Source organism: Mizuhopecten yessoensis, unplaced genomic scaffold (genome assembly GCF_002113885.1).
Source record: "Mizuhopecten yessoensis strain PY_sf001 unplaced genomic scaffold, ASM211388v2 scaffold7015, whole genome shotgun sequence".
Classification (NCBI taxonomy): Eukaryota; Metazoa; Mollusca; class Bivalvia; order Pectinida; family Pectinidae; genus Mizuhopecten; species Mizuhopecten yessoensis.
Window position 1 is genome coordinate 210,775 of NW_018406838.1, and position 16,533 is coordinate 227,307.

Sequence of the window (16,533 nt, forward strand, 5' to 3'; positions counted from 1 at the left end):
CTACTGTGTGGTCCTGTATGATCTTTTTGTGTTGATGGGATGTTAAGACTACTGTGTCGTCCTGTATGACCTTATTGTGTTGATGGACCATTAAGACTACCGTGTGGTCCTGTATGACCTTATTGTGTTGATGGGACGTTAAGACTACTGAGTGGTGTGTTCTTGTATGACTTCATTGTGTTGATGGGACGTTAAGGCTACTGTGTCGTCCTGTATGACCTCATTTTGTTGATGGGCCGTTATTACTACTGTGTGGTCCTGTATGACCTCATTGTGTTGATGGGACGTTAAGACTACTGTGTGGTCCCGTATGACCTCATTGTGTTGATGGGACGTTAAGACTACTGTGTTGTCCTGTATGACCTTATTGTGTTGATGGGACGTTAAGACTACTGTGTGGTCCTGTATGACCTTATTGTGTTGATGGGACGTTAAGACTACTGTGTGGTCCTGTATGACCTTATTGTGTTGATGGGACGTTAAGACTACTGTGTGGTCCTGTATGACCTTATTGTGTTGATGGGACGTTAAGACTACTGTGTGGTCCTGTATGACCTCATTGTGTTGATGGGACGTTAAGACTACTGTGTGGTCCTGTATGACCTTATTGTGTTGATGGGATGTTAAGACTACTGTGTGGTCCTGTATGACCTTATTGTGTTGATGGGACGTTAAGACTACTGTGTCAGGTATGACGGGAATAAAAGAAACCAATTGTAAATGGTGGTGCTTTATGTTTTTGTATAATGTAAGTGCGTAGACAGTCAACCAGATATTTTGGTCAAACCAATTGTAGGTTTTGCAGCTAAACAGGAATGATACATGTATCTAATTGTGAAAGTTTATCATTAAAAGTGAAAATTCATGATAAAGGTAGGACTTAAATATGATTGATGAGTCAAAGAACATTAGCAAATACAAAACTAGATCAAACACACAGGTATACTCACAAATAAAATACATTCAAAAATCTGTAAAATTGATACAGGTCATGCAAAAACGTGCTGTACAAAGAGTTATAAGTCAATGACTGGCAGTGTATAACGCTAGTTATGAGCTAAACTATAAACAACTACTGATAGAACAAAGCAAACAAAATAGGGAGTAAATATATACCACACCCTGCCACCATGACCAGTCCACAACCTAAGATCCCTCCATTGCTGGTCCATAATCTACTATCCCTCCATTACTGGGTTATATTCTACCATCCCTCCATTACTGGCCTATAATCCACCATTCCTCCATTAGTGCGCTATATTCCACCATCCCTCCATTACTGGCCCATAATCCACTATCCCTTTATTACTGGGCTTTATCCACCACTACAGACTGTAATAGAGACCACTCCATAACAGACTATAATAGAGACCCCCTCCGTAACAGACTGTAATAAAGACCACTCCCTAACAGACTGTAATATTAATAGAGACCCTCTCCCTAACAGACTAATAGAGACCCCTCCCTAACAGACTGTATTAGAGACCCCTCCCTAACAGACTGTAATAGAGACCCCTCCCTAACAGACTAATAGAGACCCCCTTCCTAACAGACTGTAATAGAGACCCCTCCCTAACAGACTGTAATAATGACCCCTCCCTAACAGACTGTAATAGAGACCCCTCCCTAACAGACTGTAATAGAGACCCTCTCCCTAACAGACTAATAGAGACCCCCTCCCTAACAGACTGTAATATTAATAGAGACCCTCTCCCTAACAGACTAATAGAGACCCCTCCCTAACAGACTGTAATAGAGACCCCTCCGTAACAGACTGTAATAGAGACCCCTCCCTAACTGACTAATAGAGACCCTTCCCTAACAGACTAATAGAGACCCCTCCCTAACAGACTGTAATAGAGACCCCCTCCTTAACAGACTGTTATAGAGACCCCTCCCTAACAGACTGTAATAGAGACCCCTCCCTAACAGACTTAATAGACCCCCTCCCTAACAGACTAATAGAGACCCCCTCCCTAACAGACTAATATAGACCCCTCCCTAACAGACTAATAGAGACCCCCACCCTAACAGACTAATAGAGACCCCCTCTCTAACAGACTGTAACTGAGACCCTATCCCTAACAGACTGTAATAGAGACCCTTCCGTAACGGACTATAATAGAGACCCCTCCCTAACAGACTAATAGAGACCTCTCCCTAACAGACTAACAGAGACCCATCCCTTACAGACTGTAATAGAGACCCCCTTCCTAACAGACTGTAATAGAGACCCCTCCCTAACAGACTGTAATAGAGACCCCTCCCTAACAGACTAATAGAGACCCCTCCCTAACAGACTAATAGAGACCCATTCCTAACAGACTGTAATAGAGACCCCCTCCCTAACAGACTGTAATAGAGACCCCTCCCTAACAGACTATAATAGAGACCCCTCCCTAACAGACTAATAGAGACCCCTCCCTAACAGACTAACAGAGACCCATCCCTTACAGACTGTAATAGAGACCCCCTTCCTAACAGACTGTAATAGAGACCCCTCCCTAACAGACTGTAATAGAGACCCCTCCCTAACAGACTAATAGAGACCCCTCCCTAACAGACTAATAGAGACCCATTCCTAACAGACTGTAATAGAGACCCCCTCCCTAACAGACTGTAATAGAGACCCCTCCCTAACAGACTGTAATAGGTCCCTAACAGGTTGTGCAGTAAGAAACCTGTAGTTGCGTAGCCTTACCTTTTGCAATGTTCACTGTTTCATTGCAGGCAAGAAAGGAAAACATGAATAGATTTACAACAAGACTCAGTAGGACTTGATATAATCAGGGTGTTCTCTAAAAGATCTATTACATGCTAAAGATATATTTCTGATCACAATGTCTTCCTTTACCCTGATAAGACCAGAACATCATGCAATAGCCTGTTCACTGATAACATGTAAATAAAGTATAGCATTTCCCAAAGGTGGGTTCACTCAAATTTCAGGTATTTCATTAAATCAAAATTTCTCAGTTTTTGCTCTGTCTTGACTTGTACAGTCAATATATCTATCCATAACCATGCCTTTTACATATTCCTTTATAGGATGAGCGGTACAAATAGTATGACAACTGACAATTGTAACATCTAATGTAAATGTTATGATACCAATAAATTATTATGGCCAAAAAAACTGAAAGTAGGTTTTATTTATTTTTACACTTATTGTAAGATTTTTGTTCACTGGAAGGTACTTATAAAGTTCAGGACTTCTATGATACTGGAAACAGTGACTATAATACATTGTATCTTTATATAGTGAAGTATTGCTGTAAACTGGTGGGAATCCATCTCTAATTACATGTATAACGGGTATAGTAGTCTTAATATCCGAAAAGTAGAAAAAATACCATTCACAAATAACTGAATTGTACATCAGCTAAAAATTAATTATGAACACTTGCAATACAACAAATAGAAGAATCTAAACAGAATGACAGTAACAATAACGTACAGATATGCTTTATAGTTATATTTGTCAGATAATAACATTTTGCAGCCAGAATATTTAGAGGACTACCCATGGCCATAAACAACACTTATTAATCTGTTCCCTTGTATTATCTCCCTTTGTGCCATCTCCTGTACACACGTACAATGTATGACAAATGTGACATGTGTGTTACTGTTTACAATGTACACTCAATGTCACATCCTACATCACATGTTACAAAGAACTGTGTGACTTCAGCGACTGTCATTTGTTTACATTCTTTTTTTAATATCAAGTTATCTTGTAACTTGTAATATCGACAGTAGTTTTCCTGGTGTGGGCATGCTATTTGTAAGGCCAACAAACAAAGTGTGGGCAGAGTTTTGTCTAAGTAACACCTGGTGTGGGCAGAGTTTTGTCTAAGTAACACCTGATGAGGGCAGAGTTTTGTCTAAGTAACACCAGGTGTGGGCAGAGTTTTGTCTAAGTAACACCTGATGAGGGCAGAGTTTTGTCTAAGTAACACCAGGTGGGGGCAGAGTTTTGTCTAAGTAACACCTGGTGTGGGCAGAATATTGTCTAAGTAACACCTGATGTGGGCAGAGTTTTGTCTAAGTAACACCAGAAGTGGGCAGAGTTTTGTCTAGGTAACACCTGGTGTGGGCAGAATATTGTCTAAGTAACACCTGATGTGGGCAGAGCTTTTGTTAGGGAGACTGTTAGGGAGACATACCTGGTGTGTGTAGTGGGCATGCTATTTGTAAGGCCAACAAACAAAGTGTGGGCAGAGTTTTGTCTAAGTAACACCTGGTGTGGGCAGAATATTGTCTAAGTAACACCTGATGTGGGCAGAGTTTTGTCTAAGTAACACCAGATGTGGGCAGAGTTTTGTCTAGGTAACACCTGGTGTGGGCAGAGTTTTGTCTAAGTAACACCTGGTGTGGGCAGATTTTTGTCTAAGTAACACCTGATGAGGGCAGAGTTTTGTCCAAGTAACACCAGGTGTGGGCAGAGTTTTGTCTAAGTAACACCAGGTGGGGGCAGAGTTTTGTCTAAGTAACACCTGGTGTGGGCAGAATATTGTCTAAGTAACACCTGATGTGGGCAGAGTTTTGTCTAAGTAACACCAGAAGTGGGCAGAGTTTTGTCTAGGTAACACCTGGTGTGGGCAGAATATTGTCTAAGTAACACCTGATGTGGGCAGAGCTTTTGTTAGGGAGACTGTTAGGGAGACATACCTGGTGTGTGTAGTGGGCATGCTATTTGTAAGGCCAACAAACAAAGTGTGGGCAGAGTTTTGTCTAAGTAACACCTGATGAGGGCAGAGTTTTGTCCAAGTAACACCAGGTGTGGGCAGAGTTTTGTCTAAGTAACACCTGGTGTGGGCAGAATATTGTCTAAGTAACACCTGATGTGGGCAGAGTTTTGTCTAAGTAACACCAGAAGTGGGCAGAGTTTTGTCTAGGTAACACCTGGTGTGGGCAGAATATTGTCTAAGTAACACCTGATGTGGGCAGAGTTTTTGTTAGGGAGACTGTTAGGGAGACATACCTGGTGTGTGTAGGGTTTTCATTGCCGATACTCGACTGACGACTATGTGACAGAGAGACATAGCCTGTTGAGCTTTTAGAATGCTGGCTTGCATAGCTGTTGTTGCGCGAGTGGCTCTTCTCAAAGTCATGGCTGATCTCAAACTCTGGAGGATTTTCTGTAATACAGTAATCTTAGAAATATCATATGCAATGATGGGAATAGTTTACCATTCACCGTCAACTACGCTCATCTCAGTTTCTAAGGGTAAAATTGGTAAAATACAATCATAACAAGAGGCATAAAGAGCCTGTATCACTTATCTGTTATTTAGTGCTGTTATATTACAAAATAACAAAACATTTAACAAAATATCTTTAATGCTTAATATGAACCTCAGACAATCAAGAAGCTATGCTATAACAGTCATACCCCATTTTACAATTTATTTTAGCAACCAGTACTTTAAACATTCCTCCAACTTTTCAAACAACTAATCAAATATCCTTCATCTTTAAATTGTGGTTCATAAGAGGTAGGTAGTCATTTCAAGATTTTCAGACATTTGACCCCTGATCTTGATATCACATTGTCTCACTTGTCAAATATCCATATTCTAGGACTCTGAGTCACACACACTCATTTGAAATTTCAACACTACTGACCAGTATATCTGAATAAACCTGACAGCCCTTCAATCCAGTAAGCTACATGGCAAGTGTAATGACCTTATGCCTTATGGTTCTAAAGAGGAAAACAATGAGAAATACATGGATGGACCTGTTTCCCTTAACTCCAATCAACAGTTATTTACCATTACCCTTCTACTAACACATCGGGAGGATGTCAGAGTGATCTCTTCCAAGGATGCCTCCCATGGCAGATTTTCCTAGGTATCCTCCCCATACTTATCCATGGGGAGGATGGCAGTGCAGTTTTTCCTAGGCATTCTCCCAATATTTTTCCACGGTAAAGATTGCAGGGCATTTTTTTTCTTGACCTCGTTCCAATTCTGATCAATGGGGAGGATGGCGGCAGTTTTAAATGGCCTGACTGTTAGTTATCCTTATACTAACTCACAGGGAGTACAGCTTGTCAGTCTGTTAGGGACAGACTATAGGCCGCCATTACTATTACAGGCCACACTTATAACTTACCTACAGGGAGGATAGTGGGGCGGTCTTTCCTGGGCAGACTGTCAAAGCCACTGCTGTTGGAGGCAAGACTCCCCTCACTGCAGTCCTCAATACACCGTGCTTCTTGTTCCTGTACATCCATCATCTCCCCAGGCAAATGATAAAACACGGACTTGCTCTTTTGAGGGCTACAAAATGTTGTCATACATTGTTAAATCAATGATTTGAAGGAATTTTTCTAGATAAGCAATCAAATTTCCTTTTGATTTGACAGAAAACTTGATGAGATACACAAATCTCATCAATATACTTTTGATGAAGTTCTCATCAATATACTTTTGATGAAGTTCAAGTGTTTCTCAAATCTCTATTTTGTACACTGATGCCTAATGTTACACGAGAATGTCTCATTTGCACGAGACCTGAACTACCAGATGTTAACTTACACTTTGAACACAGGGTCTCCAGACACCAGAGACATTTCCACGGTAACTTCTATGACGGAGTTGTCCTGCCGGTGTTTGGAGTCGTAACCCTCCAGAAGGAACTTCTTCGTCTGACAGCCTGACCCTGCATACTCTGCCAGATCTACATCTTTGTACCCCAGCTTCTGGTATGTCTTCCCTCCCTTCAGTTCCTACATAAGGTCAAGGTCAATCAAAGGTCATATTAATCACATATTGAACATTTTGTTTCATGGCTATCCTCTACCTTATCGTACGATTGTAGTCACCTCTGTCACTTGTGTTTATCATAACCATTATGAGATTCAAAATGGGCCAATATTGGTTGAAATCGTGCAGCTGTAACGATATGTATAAGTTTCATCACCACTCAGCCATTTCTAGCCTAGAAAATGTAATACATGTAGTCAATACACTTTCCTAGTCCATAAAGTACACATACTGTTGGCAAGTATTTATTAATCACCATTAAACGAGTACCACAGTCAATTGCTCTAATCACTTGTATGGTCTGTGTTTTCCAAATAGTATAGCTACATATACAATCTATATGAAAAGAATATTGGTGAATAGTAAAATACAGATAGGCAGAAGGATTGATGATGGATCAAGGGAACTAATTTGATTACTATCAATGATAGGGTAAGATGATGGATGAAATCCTTAATTTTATAAAGTTGGCCTTGTTACTGATTATCATATGAATCCCAGGTGGACAATGATACCTGGTAACTGTGGTCTCTATACCCTGGGACCACTACATCCTACACCACTACAAATCAGCAGGGACAGCAGGCAGCCAACACATGTTTATCATTATTAGTCAGAGCACTGTATTCTGATGTATGTAGGAATGATGCATTGTTCAGTAACACTGACACTGACAGTTATAGAAAAATGGTTGCATACCAATATAATATAATCCCTGTACCCTGGGTAAAAAGGGTCGAAAACCAACTCTTCGGGGTTCAGTTATAATGTACACTAATACTTCCTGTAGCCCGGATAAAAAGGGTTCGTATCAACTCTCTAGGGTTCAGTTATAATGTACACTAATACTTCCTGTAGCCCGGATAAAAAGGGTTCGTATCAACTCTCTAGGGTTCAGTTATAATGTACACTAATACTTCCTGTAGCCCGGATAAAAAGGGTTCGTATCAACTCTCTAGGGTTCAGTTATAATGTACACTAATACTTCCTGTAGCCCGGATAAAAAGGGTTCGTATCAACTCTCTAGGGTTCAGTTATAATGTACACTAATACTTCCTGTAGCCCGGATAAAAAGGGTTCGTATCAACTCTCTAGGGTTCAGTTATAATGTACACTAATACTTCCTGTAGCCCGGATAAAAAGGGTTCGTATCAACTCTCTAGGGTTCAGTTATAATGTACACTAATACTTCCTGTAGCCCGGATAAAAAGGGTTCGTATCAACTCTCTAGGGTTCAGTTATAATGTACACTAATACTTCCTGTAGCCCGGATAAAAAGGGTTCGTATCAACTCTCTAGGGTTCAGTTATAATGTACACTAATACTTCCTGTAGCCCGGATAAAAAGGGTTCGTATCAACTCTCTAGGGTTCAGTTATAATGTACACTAATACTTCCTGTAGCCCGGATAAAAAGGGTTCGTATCAACTCTCTAGGGTTCAGTTATAATGTACACTAATACTTCCTGTAGCCCGGATAAAAAGGGTTCGTATCAACTCTCTAGGGTTCAGTTATAATGTACACTAATACTTCCTGTAGCCCGGATAAAAAGGGTTCGTATCAACTCTCTAGGGTTCAGTTATAATGTACACTAATACTTCCTGTAGCCCGGATAAAAAGGGTTCGTATCAACTCTCTAGGGTTCAGTTATAATGTACACTAATACTTCCTGTAGCCCGGATAAAAAGGGTTCGTATCAACTCTCTAGGGTTCAGTTATAATGTACACTAATACTTCCTGTAGCCCGGATAAAAAGGGTTCGTATCAACTCTCTAGGGTTCAGTTATAATGTACACTAATACTTCCTGTAGCCCGGATAAAAAGGGTTCGTATCAACTCTCTAGGGTTCAGTTATAATGTACACTAATACTTCCTGTAGCCCGGATAAAAAGGGTTCGTATCAACTCTCTAGGGTTCAGTTATAATGTACACTAATACTTCCTGTAGCCCGGATAAAAAGGGTTCGTATCAACTCTCTAGGGTTCAGTTATAATGTACACTAATACTTCCTGTAGCCCGGATAAAAAGGGTTCGTATCAACTCTCTAGGGTTCAGTTATAATGTACACTAATACTTCCTGTAGCCCGGATAAAAAGGGTTCGTATCAACTCTCTAGGGTTCAGTTATAATGTACACTAATACTTCCTGTAGCCCGGATAAAAAGGGTTCGTATCAACTCTCTAGGGTTCAGTTATAATGTACACTAATACTTCCTGTAGCCCGGATAAAAAGGGTTCGTATCAACTCTCTAGGGTTCAGTTATAATGTACACTAATACTTCCTGTAGCCCGGATAAAAAGGGTTCGTATCAACTCTCTAGGGTTCAGTTATAATGTACACTAATACTTCCTGTAGCCCGGATAAAAAGGGTTCGTATCAACTCTCTAGGGTTCAGTTATAATGTACACTAATACTTCCTGTAGCCCGGATAAAAAGGGTTCGTATCAACTCTCTAGGGTTCAGTTATAATGTACACTAATACTTCCTGTAGCCCGGATAAAAAGGGTTCGTATCAACTCTCTAGGGTTCAGTTATAATGTACACTAATACTTCCTGTAGCCCGGATAAAAAGGGTTCGTATCAACTCTCTAGGGTTCAGTTATAATGTACACTAATACTTCCTGTAGCCCGGATAAAAAGGGTTCGTATCAACTCTCTAGGGTTCAGTTATAATGTACACTAATACTTCCTGTAGCCCGGATAAAAAGGGTTCGTATCAACTCTCTAGGGTTCAGTTATAATGTACACTAATACTTCCTGTAGCCCGGATAAAAAGGGTTCGTATCAACTCTCTAGGGTTNGATATGGAGACTCAATATTATACACTTACACTGAGGATATGGAGACTCAATATTATACACTTACACTGAGGATATGGAGACTCAATATTATACACTTACACTGAGGATATGGAGACTCAATATTATACGCTTACACTGAGGATATGGAGACTCAATATTATACACTTACACAGTATATGGAGACTCAATATTATACACTTACACTGATGATATGGAGACTCAATATTATACACTTACACTGAGGATATGGAGACTTAATATTATACACTTACACTGAGGATATGGAGACTCAATATTATATGCTTACACTGAGGATATGGAGACTCAATATTATACACTTACACAGGATATGGAGACTCATTACTTTACACCTACCTGTTGATATGAAGACTCAATTGTATACACTTACCCTGCGGATGGAGATGCGACATTTACACTCATCAAGTGACCCGGTGTTAGCATTGGCAGTCATCTTACACTGGAAACTGAATGGAGCCTTCCATTTCACACAGTTGTTGGTGATGTCCTGCCTACAAGTATCAACGGTTTACAATACAACTAAGTGTCAAGTTATATATCAGAACAGTTTGTCTGCAGTGTAATGTTACATAGAGCACCCTGTGTTTTTGATGTGATGAAGTAAAAGTACTCTTAAGCAATTAGTGACCAGAAATGTGCCAGCTATAGGACATGAATACCCTGCTCATACGTCTACCCTGCTCGAGCACCTCCCAGAGGCCACGATCAAAGTTAAAGGTAACATAGAAAGTCCTGCAACATGTTGTCCTCCAAGCATGAGCATGTCACGTTGCTTGACCCTAGCTTGCTGCAGTTCTTTGGCCATAATTATAAGTGACCTATAAATGCAAAAATCTCAACGCATCACTTTGGGCTGGGGTATAAAATTACCAGTACTGTTTTCAAGTGTGATAATGTTACAGTATATCTTAGTACCTTTTCCCCTTCGATTTTAACAAAACACATTAGTACACATTGTATCTGAGGTATATGTCTATATGGTCACAATATTACAGGAAAACCTACAAATATTATGGTAACGCCCAAATTCTTTATCAGATTCCATTACCTTGGAGATACGGTCACTAGATATTGTACATAAGGATTGATTAGAGAAATGTTCTACCTAATTGTTTTGTGCATATAACATAAAAGCTGTGTATAACATTACAGTGGGCTGCTCCTGGATTCTCCCCCGACAGCTGACAAGCTGCCAACATGGCCAGTGATAAGTTCAAAGGACCGGCTATGTGTTACAGTGTAAAAGCACTTATACTGCTGGCATTTCTCATATCTCCCTGTATAAATGTTGGATCTGAGCTGCAACTCTAAGCCTAAACAAGATCAATCTTGTGTCCACCTAGTTACCAATACCCAACATACAATATTTCCTGTTCAAACCTAGAAGATAAATATTAGCCATCTGCTTTTCGTGGTAGGTTTTGAAAATAAAGATATGAAAACCTCATCAAAGTTTAGTAGATGAAGCGGGCCTGGATTTTGGAGATCATAGCAACGTATGGTGTGGGTGATGATCAGGATTAGGGTACATTCTTACACACAGTACATCTTTACCAAGGAAGACCCTGCCTTATAATGACATGTACATGTATACCCATTCAGCAATTGATACACCCAGATTGTATTATTTTAAAGAAGAAGAATTTACAAATATGCATTATTAATGAATGTTAGAAGTAATAAATTGTTCAAAGTAGAAGTTATGTATTTTTATAGGATGTCTGTATAAAGTCAAGCAGTAATGTTTGTAAACAGAAGTTTACTATTTCAAATGTTTCTACTATAGTATATAACCCAGTATCTCTGGTATCCCTGACATTGCTTCTGTAACAGAATACTCTGCCTTCTTCTGCCACCATGTAATTAGTGTAAGAATGACTCGACAGAAGTATTCATCCTTAAAATCCTCTTTCATCAGGGCAGGGACTACGTATCAATAGTATTACAATGAGTGCTGTTAGGGCTCTCTTACCCTGCAAGGAAAGTGGAGAAAGTGGACCCCATCAGCATCTATAGTATAGCCCAACTAATTGTGTCAGATCTAGTTAGTGAACATCTAAGTAATTGATGGAGTGTTGCCTCCCTCTTGCCTTCATCACAAACACTGCACTGACAAGCAATGAGAAGAAATTTGTCAATAGTTTCATGAACAATAGTCTCCCTGGCTGTACAACCCTAGCTGTACACTAGGGTAGTGTAAAATGATATTAGATGTAGTCTACGTATACCCAGCTGTACAGTAGGGTATATGTGTAACCTGACATTACATGTAGTCTACCCAGCTGTACAGAAGGGTAGTGTAACATGACATTAGATGTAGTCTACGTATACCCAGCTGTACAATAGGGTATATGTGTAACCTGACATTACATGTAGTCTACCCAGCTGTACAGTAGGGTAGTGTAACATGACATTAGATGTAGTCTACATATATACCCAGCTGTACAGTAGGGTATATGTGTAACCTGACATTACATGTAGTTTCCCTGGCTGTACACTGTGAGTGATAATTAAGGTAATGCAACAACGCAATGATTAGAGTCAAACTAATCATGAACACCCTCCATTACTGTCAGCTTTTTAACACAATTATCAAATTCCTTCTTTGGGTTGCAGCAGTAAAATTTCATTTGCAGAACTTAATTTCTACCGAGTTAAATCCCATTATATATCAAACACCCTCCCCTGGATGAAATTGGCTTATCGTGGCCCTGCATAGCCATTGTACATCAACAGCAGAAATTGGCTCATAGACAGGGTGATGCATCTGTGACAAGGTGGTGATCTCTGAAAGTGGTGTGAGAGCATGGTTAATTTATCAGGATGGTGTTACCCCTGGTGTAACAGGGTGGGGAGACAGGTTGGTGTATCTGTGACAGGCTGGTGTAGCTGGGACAGGTTGGGGTATCTGTGACAGGTTGGCGTATCTGTGACAGTTTGGTGTATCTGTGACAGGCTGGTGTATATGTGACAGGTTGGTGTATCTTCTGTGACAGGTTGGTGTAGCTGTGACAGGTTGGTGTATCTGTGACAGGTTGGGGTATCTGTGACAGGCTGGGGTAGCTGTGACAGGGTGGGGTAGCTGTGACAGGTTGGTGTATCTGTTACAGGCTGGTTTATCTGTGACAGGCTGGTGTATCTGTGACGGGGTGGGGAGACAGGCTGGTGTATCTGTGGCAGGTTGGTGTTTCTGTGACAGGGGGGGGGGAGACAGGTTGTTGTATCTGTGAGAGGCTGGTGTATCTGGGACAGGGTGGGGAGACAGGCTGGTGTATCCGTGACAGGGTGGGGAGACAGGCTGGTGTATCTGTGACAGGCTGGTGTAGCTGGGACAGGTTGGTGTATCTGTTACAGGCTGGTGTATCTGTGACAGGCTGGTGTATCTGTGCCAGGGTGGTGTGACAGGTTGGTGTATCTGTGACAGGTTGGTGTATCTGTGACAGGCTGGTGTATCTGTGACAGGGTGGGGAGACAGGTTGGTGTAGCTGTGACAGGCTGGTGTATCTGTTACAGGCTGGTGTATCTGTAACAGGCTGGTGTATCTGTGACAGGCTGGGTGTATCCGTGCAGGGTGGGGAGACAGGTTGGTGTAGCTGTTACAGGTTGGGGTATCTGTTTCAGGCTGGGGGGTCTGTGACAGGCTGGGGTTTCTGTAACAGGCTGGTGTATCTGTGACAGGCTGGTGTATCTGTGACAGGGTAGTTAACAGCAACAGGGTTGCATCATCTGTGGTGTGATGAATATAATCTCTCATCCCCTTAGGGGTGAGATAGGGGAATCTCATCCTGATGGGGAAGATTGTTAAGATGTCAAACATGAGGCTTTGTATGTTAAGTGTTTGGCAACTTATATTATGAATCTTTCCCAGAGGATTGAGAGTTCACTAGCTAGCCTCCAAAGGAGTGAATGATTCTTTTTCTTTTGACCTGCTCACCCATTGTGTATCATATATTACATGATCTGCACGGCACTGTGTTGTATCTTTGAGCAAGATACTTTACTTCGCTTGTTCCAGTCTACTCAGCTGTAAATGAGTACATGGTTGGGCAGTGCTAAAATTGTTGAATGCTAGCTGTTAGCGCCGAAATGGCAGCTCTGGCTGTATGCTCCCCAGCTGGGAGTTGAGAAAGGAATTGGCTGGTTGCAAAGGCCCTATAACCACGGATAATAATTTATAACAATATATAATATATATAACAACTAGGTTGTGATAAAGCGGTATATAAGAACCTCGAATTATTATTATTATTATTATTATTATATACATAATGTACAGTTAACGTTAAAGCCTAAAAGCATTGCTGACGTGACATTGAAAGATTGTTGACGTGATGTAATTTTATTGTTGATGTGACAGGCTAGTGTATCTGTGACAGTGTGGTTAACATCAACAGGGTGAAGTTACCTATAGAGGGACAGGGTGGGGAGACAGGCTAGTGTATCTGTGACAGGGTGGTTAACATCAACAGGGTGAAGTTACCTATAGAGGGACAGGGTGGGAAGACAGGCTAGTGTATCTGTGACAGGGTGGTTAACATCAACAGGGTGAAGTTACCTATAGAGGGACAGGGTAGGGAGACAGGCTAGTGTATCTGTGACAGGGTGGTTAACATCAACAGGGTGAAGTTACCTATAGAGGGACAGGGTGGGGAGACAGGCTAGTGTATCTGTGACAGGGTGGTTAACATCAACAGGGTGAAGTTACCTATAGAGGGACAGGGTGGGGAGACAGGCTAGTGTATCTGTGACAGGGTGGTTAACATCAACAGGGTGAAGTTACCTATAGAGGGACAGGGTGGGGAGACAGGCTAGTGTATCTGTGACAGGGTGGTTAACATCAACAGGGTGAAGTTACCTATAGAGGGACAGGGTGGGGAGACAGGCTAGTGTATCTGTGACAGGGTGGTTAACATCAACAGGGTGAAGTTACCTATAGAGGGACAGGGTGGGGAGACAGGCTAGTGTATCTGTGACAGGGTGGTTAACATCAACAGGGTGAAGTTACCTATAGAGGGACAGGGTGGGGAGACAGGCTAGTGTATCTGTGACAGGGTGGTTAACATCAACAGGGTGAAGTTACCTATAGAGGGACAGGGTGGGGAGACAGGCTAGTGTATCTGTGACAGGGTGGTTAACATCAACAGGGTGAAGTTACCTATAGAGGGACAGGGTGGGGAGACAGGCTAGTGTATCTGTGACAGGGTGGTTAACATCAACAGGGTGAAGTTACCTATAGAGGGACAGGGTGGGGAGACAGGCTAGTGTATCTGTGACAGGGTGGTTAACATCAACAGGGTGAAGTTACCTATAGAGGGACAGGGTGGGGAGACAGGCTAGTGTATCTGTGACAGGGTGGTTAACATCAACAGGGTGAAGTTACCTATAGAGGGACAGGGTGGGGAGACAGGCTAGTGTATCTGTGACAGGGTGGTTAACATCAACAGGGTGAAGTTACCTATAGAGGGACAGGGTGGGGAGACAGGCTAGTGTATCTGTGACAGGGTGGTTAACATCAACAGGGTGAAGTTACCTATAGAGGGACAGGGAGGGGAGACAGGATAGTGTATCTGTGACAGGGTGGTTAACATCAACAGGGTGAAGTTACCTATAAAGGGACAGGGTAGGGAGACAGGGTAGTGTATCTGTGACGGGGTGGGTAACATCAACAGGGTGAAGTTCCCTATAAAGGGACAGGGTGGGGAGACAGTCTAGTGTATCTGTGACAGGGGGGTTAAAATCAACAGGGTGAAGTTACCTATAAAGGGACAGGGTAGGGAGACAGGCTAGTATATCTGTGACGGGGTGGTTAACATCCATAGAGGGACAGGGTAGGGAGACAGGCTAGTATATCTGTGACGGGGTGGTTAACATCCATAGAGGGACAGGGTAGGGAGACAGGGTAGTGTATCTGTGACGGGGTGGGTAACATCAACAGGGGGAAGTTGAAAAATGTACACTTTATCTTTCATTATCCTACACAAAAACTAGTTTTACTTATGACCTCCCCAAGAACAGGATCCAAGAGGTTCACCAGGCCTGTATAACCTGAATCGTGTTCATGTATGTTATACCTGAAACCTTTTGTCTAAGGATCCCTTGATTATCTGCCACAGGTCAAAGGTCTATCAGACAAACTTTACACATTTGTTATACCATTAGGTGGTGTTGGATTGCTTGTCCACCCTAAGTGGTCCTTGTGTTACCTAGCGGTCTGGGTATTGTCTGATCCTGGCCTATCAATGACATGCTGTGATATAATAACCAGAGGTGTAAATATGACTCTAGCGGGATAGTTGTGTATCAAAGCCTGTTTGTCGGTCTTGGTAAGGAATGTTGATGATGACACATTACAACATGCCTACTTGGACGATTACGTTGTTTTGTTGTGTGAATTTGATGGCTGTCTTTATATTTTTTATGTTGGTCCTTGTGGAAGTAATGTATATACATGTGATAGCCTGGGCACAATAAGTGGAGTCAGCTATGCAGATAATATCTCTCGCCTAGATATACTATACAAATGCAATTTACCAGTATTCAAAATGGAATATGATGCTGCGACACATTTTAAGAAAGCATCCTGGTAAGAAAGTAATGGGTTTTGATCATGTCATCTATTACAAGGAACACCTGGACCCGTGTTTCATCAAGATTTAATACGATAAACACACAGGGTGCTTTCCATTCAGCCATATTCTAAATTCGTATCTCACAAAATACATGTCAAATCAATCATACATAATGCCACTTGAGTACTGTTCATGCCTTTTGATAATGTCCTAAAAATAAAATCTGACCCAATATCTTCCAAATAATCAACCTCTTCATTTTCATCTAGAAATAACTTAACTCAGCATTCTGGCTCCATGCTGTCGGGAGCATCAGTCCAGGTCTGATATTTTCTCACTGATACACAGG

At 41.5% G+C, this 16,533-nt stretch overlaps 1 protein-coding gene across 3 annotated transcripts in view; it reads right to left on the bottom strand.

Annotated features, from left to right (window-relative positions):
• The window catches only part of LOC110452960 (protein FAM102A-like), a 48,668-nt gene that overhangs the window by 12,427 nt on the left and 19,708 nt on the right, over nucleotides 1-16,533 (bottom strand). Inside the window, exons 2-6 of one of the 3 annotated variants that reach the window (XM_021501731.1) lie at nucleotides 9,986-10,106; nucleotides 6,549-6,739; nucleotides 6,124-6,290; nucleotides 4,988-5,144; nucleotides 951-971 (exon numbers count right to left, since the gene is read on the bottom strand). In XM_021501731.1, the coding sequence (XP_021357406.1) occupies nucleotides 951-971; nucleotides 4,988-5,144; nucleotides 6,124-6,290; nucleotides 6,549-6,739; nucleotides 9,986-10,106 (657 nt within the window). Of the gene's footprint in view, nucleotides 1-950; nucleotides 972-2,701; nucleotides 2,717-4,987; nucleotides 5,145-6,123; nucleotides 6,291-6,548; nucleotides 6,740-9,985; nucleotides 10,107-16,533 lie in introns of all 3 variants that reach the window. The other 2 variants (XM_021501732.1, XM_021501733.1) reach the window with 2 other exon arrangements.